This window comes from Myotis yumanensis, unplaced genomic scaffold (genome assembly GCF_028538775.1).
Source record: "Myotis yumanensis isolate MYYU_CA2020_CCGP unplaced genomic scaffold, mMyoYum1.0.hap1 SCAF_13, whole genome shotgun sequence".
NCBI classification, from domain to species: domain Eukaryota; kingdom Metazoa; phylum Chordata; class Mammalia; order Chiroptera; family Vespertilionidae; genus Myotis; species Myotis yumanensis.
The window spans coordinates 17,820,370-17,833,963 of NW_027223764.1; the positions used below are offsets into that span (position 1 = coordinate 17,820,370).

The 13,594-nt window shown below is 46.3% G+C and overlaps 1 protein-coding gene across 2 annotated transcripts in view; it reads left to right on the forward strand.

The window, feature by feature from the left end:
* Positions 1-13,594, forward strand: part of FBXW4 (F-box and WD repeat domain containing 4) — a 78,942-nt gene that overhangs the window by 21,355 nt on the left and 43,993 nt on the right. For both annotated transcript variants that reach the window (XM_070432454.1, XM_070432455.1), the window contains exon 5: positions 4,808-4,902. In XM_070432454.1, the coding sequence (XP_070288555.1) occupies positions 4,808-4,902 (95 nt within the window). The remainder of the gene's footprint in view (positions 1-4,807; positions 4,903-13,594) is intronic.

Below are 13,594 nucleotides of genomic sequence, written 5' to 3' on the forward strand. Positions count from 1 at the left end.
GTTGCTTCTCTGGGCTTTAGTGGGGCTGGTCTCACCTTCAGATGTGACAGGATGGTAGCTTATGTTCTTGGTGGGCCTGGGCTGGTACTGACCATCCCTTCATTCCTTCCTTTTTCTCTATTTCATTCATTTTGATATGTGTCTGTACAAGGCATCAGGGCTCTTCAAAGAGGAGGAAGATATAATCTCTCTCCTCAAGGGGTACTGAGACATGTGTGCACTGTGAAGGTGATCAGAGGTGGCTAAAGACTGAAGTGTAGGGCTCTATGGAAAGGGCCAGAAAGTTCAGAGGGTGGAGGGATCACGGCTGGATTGGGAGGGGAGACTTGATGAAGAGGGAACATTTGAATTTTTTACCTTTTAGTTATTTTTCAATGCATGGGTTTGCTTTTTTGTTTTGTAACAATACAGGATGTAACCAGGCACTGTACTAAGCAGTGTGTGTGTGTGTGTGTGTATATATATATATATACATATTTTCACTTTATCTTTTAGCGTAATTTTCTGCTACGTAATTATTCTTATAATATATTTTAGATACCCAATGTACACTGCTATATCTAGTTTATTTTATAAGGTTCTCCATTATTATAAATTATTTGTTTGTGTCGTCTTTAATGGCTTCACAATGGATTTACCATAATTTAGTCACTGTTTTTCCTAGTGGATATTTGTATCTAGTTATTTTCATATAGTATTAAGAGTCACTGTTATTGATGTCTAATGCCTACCAAATACTGTGCTACTGTGCAAGATAATTTATACATAACTTCCCATTTCCACACTGCAACCCTGAAAGATAGGTATTATTTCTATTTTACACATGAGGAAACTGAGGCCAGGAAGTTATGAAATATCTATAAGATTAGAGATAATAAGTAACAACTAGGGTTCAACCCAGATTTGTCTGATTTCAAAGCCCATGTATGTGCTTTCTGCTACCACAGGCTGCAGGGAATAGTTTTATCATTTAGGTTTTTCTTCATTTGGGGATAATTATTTTAGGATAGGGTCTCAGCAATAGAATTACCCAGTCAAAGGCTTTGGTCATTTTTTTTTTTAATTCTTTATTAGTTAAGGTATTACAAATGTGTCCTCATCCCCCCCCCCCCCCCCCCCCCCCCATTAAAAGGCTTTGGTCATTTTAAGAGTCTTTTTTTAAAATTTTTTTTATTTTTTTATTTTTTTATTATTTATTTATTTATTTATTTATTTTTAAAATCTTTATTGTTCAGATTATTACATTTGTTCCTCTTTTTTCCCCCCATAACTCCCCTCCTTCCAGCTCCCACCCCACCCTCCACCCTCACTCCCCACCCACTGTGTTCATCCATAGTTGCATGATTTTTGTCCAGTCACTTCCCGCATCTCCCACACCCCTTTTCCCCCCAAGAATAGTCAGTCCATTCCCTTTCTATGTCCCTGATTCTATTATAATCACCAGTTCATTCTGTACATCAGGTTATTTATTCACTTGATTCTTAGATTCATTTGTTGATAGATGCATATTTGTTGTTCATAATTTGTATCTTTACCTTTTTCTTCTTCTTCCTCTTCTTAAAGGATACCTTTCAGCATTTCATATAATACTGGTTTGGCGGTGATGAACTCCTTTAGCTTTTCCTTGTCTGTGAAGCTCTTTATCTGACCTTCAATTCTGAATGATAGCTTTGCTGGATAAAGTAATCTTGGTTGTAGGTTCTTGGTATTCAGCACTTTGAATATTTCTTGCCATTCCCTTCTGGCCTGCAAAGTTTCTGTTGAGAAATCAGCTGACAGTCGTATGGGTATTCCCTTGTAGGTAATTGAGCCTCTTTCTCTTGCTGCTTTTAAGATTTTCTCTTTGTCTTTTGCTCTTGGCATTTTAATGATGATGTGTCTTGGTGTGGTCCTCTTTGGATTCCTTTTGTTTGGGGTTCTCTGCGCTTCTTGAACCTGTAAGTCCATTTCTTTCTCCAGGTGGGGGAAGTTTTCTGCCATTATTTCTTGAAATAGGTTTTCAATATCTTGCTGTCTCTCATCTTCTGGCACTCCAATAATTCTGATATTAGTCCGCTTAAAGCTGTCCCAGAGGCTCCTTACACTATCTTCACACTTTAGGATTCTTTTTTCATTTTGCTTTTCCAATTGGGTGTTTTTTTGTCGAATCTTTGGTTTGATTCTTGAGCTCCTCTGGTCTGCTATTGGGTATAATATTCTTTATTTCAGTCCGTGTATGCTTACTTTCTAATTTCTTTATCGTAGCATCGAGGGTCTCATTAGTTTTCGTGAGGCTCTGCATAAATTTATGGCAAGCCCTCAAAATTGCGATTCTTAGCTCCATATCCTCCATTTCTGTCATGTTTTTTTGTCTCCGCATCTTGTATGCTTTCTTGGTGCACCCCCTTGTGGTCTCTGTGCGCAGTCTTGTTCTAGCCAAGCCTTAATTGTTGTAGTTAACACTAGAGGGATTTGACCACCAGGCCGACTGGCTGTAGGAATCAGCTGAGCGGGAAAACGTCTGTCTTCTTGGGAGGCGCTAATCCAGCCTTTGCCTGAGGCAATTGGCAAATGGCTGTGCGCAGGGCCTGGGCGGGGCGGGCTCAACAGGGCGGGGGGAGGGAGCCGCTATGGCCGCTCTCAGTCCGTCCCCAGGGGCTCTGCCTCTCTGTCCCCACAACCGCTGCAAACCTCGAAGGGCCGTAGCCAGACAGTCCCGCTTTTCCCGTTTGAGTCTGGGTCCCTAGAGACTCGCCCGGATCTGTAGCCCAGAGTCTGAGACTCACTCCTGATTGAAAACGACAACCGCGCCCTCAGCCGCCAGCCCGCTTTGCGCGCGCACCACCTCACCACCGCACCACCGTACCTTTAAATTTTCCACACTACGCCTCCTCTGAGCGTTGGAATGCTGTTGTTTTTGCTTCTAGTTGAAGAGTCTCTCCTCAGCCAGCCTTCCTGTGGTTCTGGTTGATGTCCGTTCCGACTTTTAGTTGTATTTTTGAAGTGGTTGTTTATGGCGGCAATCTCCGGTGTTTACCTATGCCGCCATCTTCGATTCTCCACTCCCATTTTAAGAGTCTTGATATATACAGCCAACTGCTTTTTAGAAGGACTGTGTCAAGGTCTACTCCCACTGAGTTCTGTCTTCTCCAGGGGATGGGTCTCTTTTGGATTTGGCCACTGAGGATGAAGATGTGATCAGCACACTCATGTTTCCGGTGGATGGTGTGTTGCTGGGGCTGATCAGGAGGGCCATGTTCCCAAGATGATGCTCAGAATTGGCAGCATACTTCCCAAGCCACTTCTGGAGACTAGGAACCTTGTTCTGTGGTTTGCACAATCTAGGAATCCACCACCAGCCTGTTCCCTGGAGGGCACTAGTGAATTCAGGCCTCAGCTGTTCCCATAGGTTTTGTAATCAGAGCACTCTGTGTCTTCCCACCACCCATGCAAGAACATGCCTTCTAGGGGGTTTGCATCAGGGAAAAGGAACACCTCTCTTCCAATCTGGGCCATCTAAGAGAGGACATTAGAAGTGCGTCTGTTACTACCAGAGTGCCCCCTGGAGTCATGGCACTCCAAGAAATTTGTGGTATTTATCTTTATTTTCTGCCCTTTTTCATCCAGGATCATCTTGTTAAATTTATTTTCTTTTCCCTGTTTTGAGAAAAGTAAGTCATACCCTCTTCCCTCCATCATGTACACAAAATCTAAAACACTTCCTCCTTTTATAGGGAAGAGATATCATGTGACCCTAAGGAGGCAGGACCACCCCCACTCCATTACCTACCCCTTAAACCCAAGGAATGTTTCCTGGAAGTTCTTCCATCTAAGGCCCGAACTGACTTGTGTGTTCCCCTTATAGCACGGCAGGGACCTTGAGAGGTCATTGATTCATCTGGCTGCCTCAGGATCCCTCCTTGGCTGCTGTCTGGGGACTGCTCTGTATATTTGAGGTTTCCTTTCTGTTTAGTTAGAGGCTTATTTCCCTGTGTGTGTCATCTGGGATAGGGTGAGGTAGGGGGGCCTTGTGCTTAATGGGAGATTTCTAAATGCACTGAATGCTGAGAGGGCTCTGTGAGTGTTGATTAGAGTTAAGCCCAGAGTGGCTGCTAATGTACATTCCTGACTGATAGGGACCAGATAATGTGCTCCAAGCAATATTTTTAACCTGTAGGAGATATGGAAGCTTAAAAGAGTTAAGCTTTTCTGCTACTTTTGGTGACACTAGGTGCTAAATTCCGTGCTGACATGAATAGCATTGAATCCTGGGCATTATCAACAAACAAACAACACACCACCTTTCTACTTTGAAGTCTCTCTTCTTCCATTCTTTCCTTCCCTTGCATCTTTCTTTTTACTCCTTTCTCTAGTTCTACTCTAATTCTATCTCTGCCCTCCCATACTGTGCCTTGATCTTTCTCCCTCCTCCTACCTCCCCAAAGTAAAATCTTGGTGAGAGATAGGAGAAAGGAAAATCCACAAACATGGGGAAGGTGCTAAGAGAAGTGAGCCCCATCTACTCGCTCATCTCGGTCAAGTCTCAGCTGAGGAATGTGGACCTTCGGATTCCCTGGTATAAAATTGGCTGGGAAGTAAGAGCTGTATTGGGTGGAAGTAAAAGAGTTTGGTTAGGACTGGGAGCCAGGTCTGTTTGGGTGGTAGGCTATCCAGAAGCCAGAGTGGCACTTCTGCTGATACCCTGCGCTCTGTGTATACAGGACAGAAAGGATTCTCCATTCCCACCCTCCTTACCCCTGCCCAGGGACAGTCACCCCACCCCAATTCCAGGCAATGCCAACGAGAGCATCTTCTCTCCTGTTTCCAGGTATGGTCTTTGGCCTCAGGCCGGCTTGGGCAGTGCTTACACACCATCCAGACTGAAGACCGAGTCTGGTCCATTGCTATCAGCCCATTACTCAGGTAAGGGAGACATTTTGGATATGTCTCATATAATAATGCTTTTATTTTACAAGGTCAGTTGGGCTAGAAAATCCTCTACCTGTATATGCTAGGTTGCTTTGCGCTACTCTCCTGGAGATTTTGGAAATCCTCCGGTTCATATAAGCATTGGGTTGAGATAACCTTCTAGGAACCAACTTCCTAAGCATCTAGCCCAGCAATGTGAAGGAAGAGATACTATGTTAGAAGGTAACTGAGTCCAGCTGTTACAGCCATGTCCCTTCTGGAAGAGATGCCCTTTGGGGTTGTTACCAAAGCAGAGGCCTCTCAGCACCTCTGGGAGGTGACAGCACCAGCCAAACTGCTCTCATAACACATCATTGGTTTGTTCCCCTTGGGAAATGTCTTTTGGAGAATCCCTTAGAGCAGTGGTCGGCAAACTGCAGCCCCTTGAGTGTGGCTCTTCCACAAAATACCATGTCCGGGCGCGCACTTACAGTGCGATTGAAACTTCGTGGCCACACTCAAGGGGCCAAAGAGCCGCATGTGGCTTGCGAGCCGCAGTTTGCTGACCACTCCTTAGAGCATTGAGTCATTAGGAGAGCTTGGGACCTGTGTGCCATTGGGCCCTCATCCAAAGACATGTATGTGCAGTAGATGCATTGATTATTGTAGCAGAAGTGCCAGATTTTTTTTTTTTTAAATATATTTTATTGATTTTTTACAGAGAGGAAGGGAGAGAGATAGAGAGTTAGAAACATCGATGGGAGAGAAACATCGACCAGCTGCCTCCTGCACATCTCCCACGGGGGATGTGCCCGCAACCCAGGTACATGCCCTTGACCGGAATCGAACCCGGGACCTTTCAGTCCTCAGGCCGACGCTCTATCCACTGAGCCAAACCGGTCTTGGCTATTGTAGCAGAAGTGCCAGATTTTTTATGGTGGCTTTATCCTACCTTTGGCCTGACTGGTATTTCTCTAGCTTTATCTATGAATGAGTGAGCTCTCATTCTAACTTCTGCTTTCAGTCTAGGCTCTCTTGGACTAAGGCAGAGCCTCTCTCCTCCTCAGTGGGGTGCATTGATGCCCTCTCCTGCACCTGCTCTGTCACGGTGTTTACTTAGGGTCTTCCCCACTTCCTTTACCCCTCACTCCCCATCTAGATGATCAGTAGGAAAGCTGTAGGGCTGCCACCCTCCAACACTGGGTTTGAGTCAGTCATTTGTTTTATGAGAGAGTCAGTTCCCCCCTTTGCTCAGCCCCCTTCCCTTTTTCTCTTCACCCAATGGAGCTTGCATCCCTCCTCCTGCCCCCTTCCACAACTCCCTTTCAGATTTTTTTCTTCCTAAAGAATTAGAGCCGATTAGCCACGTCATTAATTCTTCAATTTGACGGCTGATATAGCAGGACCTGAAACACATTGCTGACCCCAGAGAATGGAGACCCCATTCCTTAGCATATTGACGATGGGAGAAGTTAATTAAAATTCCACAGAGCGGAGGTGTCGGCTAACCTATAAACCTGTCGCTGTTCAGAACAAATCATTCTAGCAATCCTAGGAAAGAGGGAAGGCAAGACCAGCAGGGAGAGGCCTAAGTGTGTGGGAGCGGAGGGTGGAAAATGGAGCATCGAGCTTTGTCCCCTCCTCAGTTTCTTCCTAATGATGTCCCTTCCTAAGCCAGTTAGCCAGGCATTGGGGTCTGTGGGCTGGATATGTGTAAGGACTGAAGGAGGGTGGGACAGCCTGTGGGGGTGACAGGTGGGCTGGTGACTTTGTCTTGGTGGTTACCTGTGGACTTCTGCTGGCTTCAGGAGACTAGGGTGGGGTCCGTGGTAGAGGGAAGTTCTTCAGGGCTGGAGATGGTCCACGTGCTTCCTGCATATGGGTTTAGGCCAAAGAACACAAACAGGCTCTCCCAACATCCCCACACATATTCCTCTACTCTACCTACCTCTTCTGGAGTGTGTTAGGCTACCTGTTCACAGAATAGAGCATGGCAGCTGTTGAAGATGGTGCCAATAAAAGGTTGAGGACAGCCCTGGCTGATTTGGCTCAGTGGATAATGTCAGCCTGCGGACTGAAGGGTCCTGGGTTCGATTCCGGTCAAGGATATATACCTTGGTTGCAGGCTTCTCCCAAGCCTGTGCTCTAGTCAGGCACATACAGGAGGCAACCAATCGATGTGTTTCTCTGTCTTTCCCTCTCTCTAAAAATCAATGGAAAAATATCCTCGGGTGAGGATTAAAAAAAAACACAACCAGGTTGAGGACAGACGTCTGCCCTCATCATTGAGTAGCAGTTTAGATTACCATGAACTGAGTTTGGGGGTTTTTTTTGGCTACAACTTGGAGGAAGGATATAGCTTTCTATTACTAGTACTGTTCTATGCCTGCTACTACTACTAGCAGCTAACATTTATTAGTCATTAGCTCTATGCCAGACCCTCTGTTACGTCCTTAATGTTCCTCATCTTTGGTGAAAACCTGGATCTTATGTTTTCTTCACATTTTCCTTTAGAGTCTTCTTGTCCTCTTAGCGTACTTTCTTGGCCCTGGATGAATCTTTCATTCACTGTTGGCTGGCTGTTCAATTCCTGACCCACAGTTATTTGAAATGACCTTTTCCCTAACTTCACAGATGGTATCTTGGACTCTTTAAAAATAGTTTGCTTTTGGGATTACACTAGGTGATCAGGGCATATGCTGGTATTATCTCTGTTCCTTTTTATTTTACCTGAAAATATACTGGGACAGGGGCCTTTTCATCTTATTATTAGATCAATTTCTTTTCTCTGTGTCCATGAATTGGAACCTTTCAATAAACTCACCCATTTATCCCAATCTGGGAGCCTCTGCCTCCCAGCCTCAGGGTCGTTCTGGAAGACTGAAATTCTGCTTTGCCACCAGCCAACAGAGTAGCCTCAAGTCAGTCATTCCCTTCTGAGCCTCAGTTTCCTCATCTAATAAATGTAAATACTACTTCCTTTCTAGACCTTTCTAGAGGATTGTGAAGATGACCTAAAATGATGAATAAGAAAATACTCTGCAAAGCTGAAAGGACCATAATATGATGTCAGCCAGAATCTCCTCTCTGGGATAGCACTTGTTTAGTGGCTTTATCTGCTCTCGTGGCTCCACTCTTGCCCGGGGCTTTGGCTGGCCCTCGTGGCTCTTTTGCAGTCTTCCTGAAGTGGGGGTTCAGCAGGAATTTCTCTTTCCTCTCCCTTTCCTCCCATAGTGTTCCTGCCCTTGATGGCTGCCTTCCGTTCCCATCCTTGCCACTTTCCCTATTGAATGTGGTCATCAATGTCACTAATGTGATGAGCTCCTGAACCCCTCATGAAGAACATGGGTAGGGGGTGGGGTGGGGAGAAGCTGTCCTCTAGGGCAGCTACTCCTGGTTTACCTGAAAATTTCTAGCTCCCTCATCATTAGAAGGAACCTGGACAGTTAGAAGATCTGGCACATCTCTTTTCTTAATTAATCTCTTTCTTCTATTTAAAATATGTCAGAGCTATTTGTCATATTTATCTGATGCTGGGCTTTTGTGCCTTTTTTCCTTATGTGTGTACTTAGATACTTGTAGCATGAAACATGAAACCTCAAGCTCTAGGCTTAACTTGAGGTGCTCACGACTGGAAGAAAGCAGGTATTCTTTCTTGTGTCCAAATATCACCTATCCTTCCTTCCATGACCTCGACTTCTCGATTCATAAACAGCAGTGGGAGATGATATTTAACACCCATCATGTGCTTAGAGTATGTCAGGTACTCACAAAACATAGAAGTAAAACTAGTAGTCTCCACACAGGGTGGCAGACAAGGACCTTTTGCTCTAGGCTCTCACCCATCTTCTTGCCTTGATAGCAGTAATCCTGTTTTTAAGATTCATGACTTATAGGTGAAGCCCTCCTCCTGCAGAGGAGGCCCAGCCTGGAGCTGTGAATGAGTGAAGGAAGAGTGGCTGGAGGCATGCCTGGGGTGTAGGGCATGTCTGGGTGTATTTGTGGGGCTGAGGACGTTCAGTCCAGCTGGTCTCAGACATACAACCTCCTGAGGTCACAGTGGATTCTGAGCACTTGTCCATGAGTAACACAGAAAAGCAGAGTTTTCAAAATGTGAACTATGTTTTGTTGCCATTTAAAATTATTTCCAGCTGAATAAAGCTAGTAAATACTCAAGAGTTAGGAAATGCAGAACTATTAAAGACTTAATTTCATTCCCTTCTACTTTCCATCTTTTCCTCTCTTACTTGCTTTCCTCCTTATTCCCTGTGTATTGACTGAGCACTTGCTATGAGGCAGCTCCCCAAGGTCCTTTCAGTGGTGCGGACAAGATGGTACTAAGAGCCTAAAACTAGGCTGTCTTTGATTGAGGGGTTAGAGGGGTGCCGTTCCTGGCTGAGGGAGAAATAGAAGCTTAGGGAAGCTTGATATTGGGCACATGTGGGATGGGGCAGAAGAGGCAGCAGTTGGTGTTCAGGTCTCTAGCCTGTTGCCGTGTCCTACGGGCTAAGGGAGGACCACCAGACGTGCTTTTACCACTGGCATCTTGGATAGTAGCTGTGGCCCTTGAAGGACTCTGGGGACTGGGGAAAATTCTCTCCTCCTGGAGGCCAGAGTTGAGATGGAGAGGGATGGTGGAAGGCAGTGTGTAGTCGAGGTCTGGGCTTACTCAGGGAGCTGTACTGGTAAATGCTTGCCCCAGTCCAGGAGTATGGATGCTCCTAGATCTTTAGTTTGCAGGGCTCCTTCCAAGCCAGCCATGGGGGCCCTGGTGGTAAAATGGATCTGTAAGCCGACTTGCCCTGGTTGCCTGACAGGGGAAGAGAGAAGAGCCCCCAGACGCCATATTTATTACCTTTCAAGAAAAACGAGGTGCTCAACAGAATCCTTTCCCCGTCTCTGAACAACACTTGCTATCGTGCGAGAGTGTGGTCAGGAAGGCTTCCCGGGACACTTGGGTTTTAATCCCTTCTCTCTTGTTTCTGTCATTTGGGAAATATATGAGTGGTATAGGTGTAGAAACTTGACTTAGCTATGTTATTAAATATACAATATAATTTTGTGTTACTTTGCTCACTGTGGTGGCCTGTTTGTTTTCTGGGGGATTAGTCCAAGTCTGCATGAAATGTACCGATTCAAATTCGTAAAGTGAGTTGCGGCCTCTGGGGGGTTTTGATGGAGCAGCTGCCCCTTCTTGCTTCATTTTTCCCAGAGGTGAGGGAGAGTCTGGAAGGAAAGCAGGCACTGTGTACTGTTTGGTAAGGGGGTGGGTTTATTGGGAGAGCAGGGTGTTTGTTCCAGTGGCTACAGAGTTTACTGTGTGTCGTGTGTGGGGTAGATGCATATTCACTAGCCTGTTGAAATGCACCTTTCTTTAGAGAAAGGTAATTGCATCTGGAGTTTTCCCTGACAGAGAGGTTTGAAAGATTGGAAAAAGAAGCAGCCAACTTTCAGTTTGGATTCTTCTGATTCCCAGTGGTTCAGCAACCCTTTGGCCCTGGGCTGCATAATTCAGTGCTTTTAGGAGAAGACAAATCAAAAGTAAAGGTTGTGCCTCTGAGTTTTGCTTTTTCTGGTTGGCAATGGAGAGCTGGGTCTTGAAGAGGATTCCTAACCTTGATAACCTGAAAAATATTCTGATGGTTGACTTAGTTATGCTTCACATTGTGGCTGGTTCTCCTGATGGCTTGGCCCTTGGTCAACTTGAAGACCTCTCTGCTCTCCCTCCCAGGGCTGGGGTAAGGGGAAAGCTTCCTCTGGGGCCTGTCTAGGGAAAGGGGACCTTCCTGAGGCAAGGAGTGGCTTGGTGTTCCCCTTTGCCAGGCTGTAGAGCACACAGGAGGGAGCTTCCTGATGTCGTGCCCTCGGAAGAGAGAGTCAGAGGCACAAAGGCACCATGGAGGGGCCAGGGATTGGCATGGCTGGCAGGGGAGGCATGACACCTGGAGGAAGAGGGATGCTCTGGGAAATGCTAGGTGGGCTCCTTAGTCCAACCTGAAATGACCAAAAAATTGGAAAAAGATACAGTTGAACCAGAGCCTGGTCCTTCTGAGTCTCAGGGCAGGGCCCACTACCCTAGAGTTCATTGCCTGGGCTAAGCCAAGCCTCTCCTATGGATGTATCCGTCAGTAGCAAGGACGAAATGCCACAGGAACAGGGGTGGGTTTCACTTCCTTAAGATTGGATTTCTGCCACTGTCCAGGGCAAGATGGGCACGGGAGGCTCATGTGCTGAGCTGCTGGCCTGAGACCAGCAACCTAACCAGTCCTGGCTGGCCCAGAACCCATTTGTGGGAGCGACTCCTTCCCAGGCCAGCAAGGTTGGCTCAGTTGTCAAGAGCTGACTTAAATAAAATACCACAAATAGAATCAGAGGCTGCTGCAGAAGCCTGAAACAGAGTCGGTGCATGGAGACCCTGCCCCTACTAACAGGGATACATTTCCACCCTGTCTCAGGGCTTCAATTCTTTGGTTCCCCGTCTCTTGTCTCTCTCCCCCACCTGCCACCCATCCCCAGTCTATCTTTCTCCAGATACTTAAGCATTACTATGTGCTAGAGCCAGCCGTGGGCAAACTACGGCCCGTTTGAAATGAATAAAACAAACAAACAAAAAGACCGTACCCTTTTATGTAATGATGTTTACTTTGAATTTATATTAGTTCACACAAACACTCCATCCATGCTTTTGTTCCGGCCCTCCGGTCCAGTTTAAGAAGCCATTGTGGCCCTCGAGTCAAAAAGTTTGCCCACCCCTGTGCTAGACTCTGGGGAAACAGCAGTGAACTAGACAGCATAGTGTGATGGAGAGACAGACCAGTCAGTGGGTAATCTGTGTGCTAAGCTCTCAAATGGGGAACAGAACACGTTGGAGGGATCAGAGTCTTCTTCTTCCTTCTGGTTCCAGTCCCCGCCTGCACCGCTATTTTCCCGAAGCGGGAAGAGAGAGGAAGGTAATTTTCCTGCCGCAGCTGTGGCTGACTTTTCTGGGTTGTGTGTGCAATGTGCCTGTGTTTTTCCACCTTTGATCACTGTTCTGCCAACAGATAATTTAGCAATCACATCCCAAGGTGGAAGCATGGAGTTAATGTTAAAATTAGTTGTTGTTTTTTTTTTTTTCTTTACTCTTTAAACTTCAGTGGGTGATGAGGCAGAGAGGGAGGTGGGAGGGTGAAGGGGAGCTATAAATTCTGTGGCTGGTGTAGCTGTTCTCTGAGCAGCCGGGAAGCCTCTGATGTCTCCACAGCACTTTCATTAACATTTAAATTAAGGGTTTGTTTTCCAGTCTGTTTTATAGGCAGGGACCTTTCATGGCCTGTCACATGCAACACCCCCCCCCCCCCCCCCCGCCCCCCTTCCAAGCAAGTGTGTAATTGTAGCCACTGCTCTATCCTAACTCTGGGTTGCAGCTGGGGTTCAAAGGGAATTCCTGGAGATGGAGCTCTGGAGGTACAAGGTGTAACAGTCAGGATGTGGGTGTTCCTCCACCAATGAAGGCGCTGTGCCCAGCTCTTTCTCCTCTTATTTGACCTGTGCTTTTCTCTGCTCTTTTAAGGGACATACACTTCAATCCGACTCTGACCCCTCCCACCCTTCCTTCCCTGGGGCCATCAGCTTGTGGGAAAGCCTGCATCCATGAGCGCTTTCTCCTTATATCACAGGTTAGGCCCTGGGACAGATCCTTCCAAGATACAGATCTTTATGCTTATCTTCCTCCTTTTTATTTTTTTTTATTTTTTTGAGCCTCAAGAATACTTCCTCCTATTCTACTTAGAGAAGCAACAATATAAAAGAGATTACCATCCGGGAAGAATTTACAATATAATAGGATCCTTTGGTCCTAAAAAGTGCATTCTAGAATCGATAGACATGTGGACACACCATAGTTGCCAGCTCTGAGTGGACAGTGTTTGAAACGGCATACTGACTTCGGCGAACATCGAGGACAGTTTTTCGAGGTCTTGGCATCATAGGAAGCTCTCCTACTCCTCACAGAGTGAATTTGTTTCTAAGCTTCCTTCCGCGCTAGCATATCTGGCCGCATTTGGTGGTGTTTTGAAAAGATATTCCTGCTCTGGTCTCTCTCCTCCTCCTCAGCATCCTGTTGATCTGTAGATGATGAGAATGTGTACTAAACACTCACATAGCATCTCCTTAGTTCATAACTTCCAAGGCCTTAGTTCACCTGACTGCTGGTCTTGAGCTGGCTTTCCTCTCTAGACAGTAACTGGGGCTTTTTTCTCTTTCTAATCAGAGACTGAGAATTTTCTTTCTCTCAGAGTTTTGACTTCACTACTTGAGTCACTGCATCTTTCCTTCTTCTTTCACTAATCCACTCAAATAGTTTCTGACTTATCTGCAGGATTGAAGATGGCTGAGTGTCTTGCCCTCCTGTTCCAGGTAACCTAGTCAACAGGTGGACACCCTCATGCCCTGAAGTCTTGCCCAAGGGGAGGTGGGAGGAGCCAGGGTGACCCTTGTGCAGGTGCTGCTGGGCTCAGATTGCAGCCTGGTGTCCAGGCCCTGCCTGGTGGTGATTAATCTGGGACACGGGCCGGCAGAGGCCCAGCCAGGGCAGCTTTGGTCCCTCACTGTGAAGACCTTTGGCTCAGAGACCGAACTGATCTCTGTTGCCTGCTTCGGCGTAAGTTTGATCTGTCAAGGCTAAAGAGGAACCTGATGGTGGGGCGGAAACTTCTAGTCCTGTCTG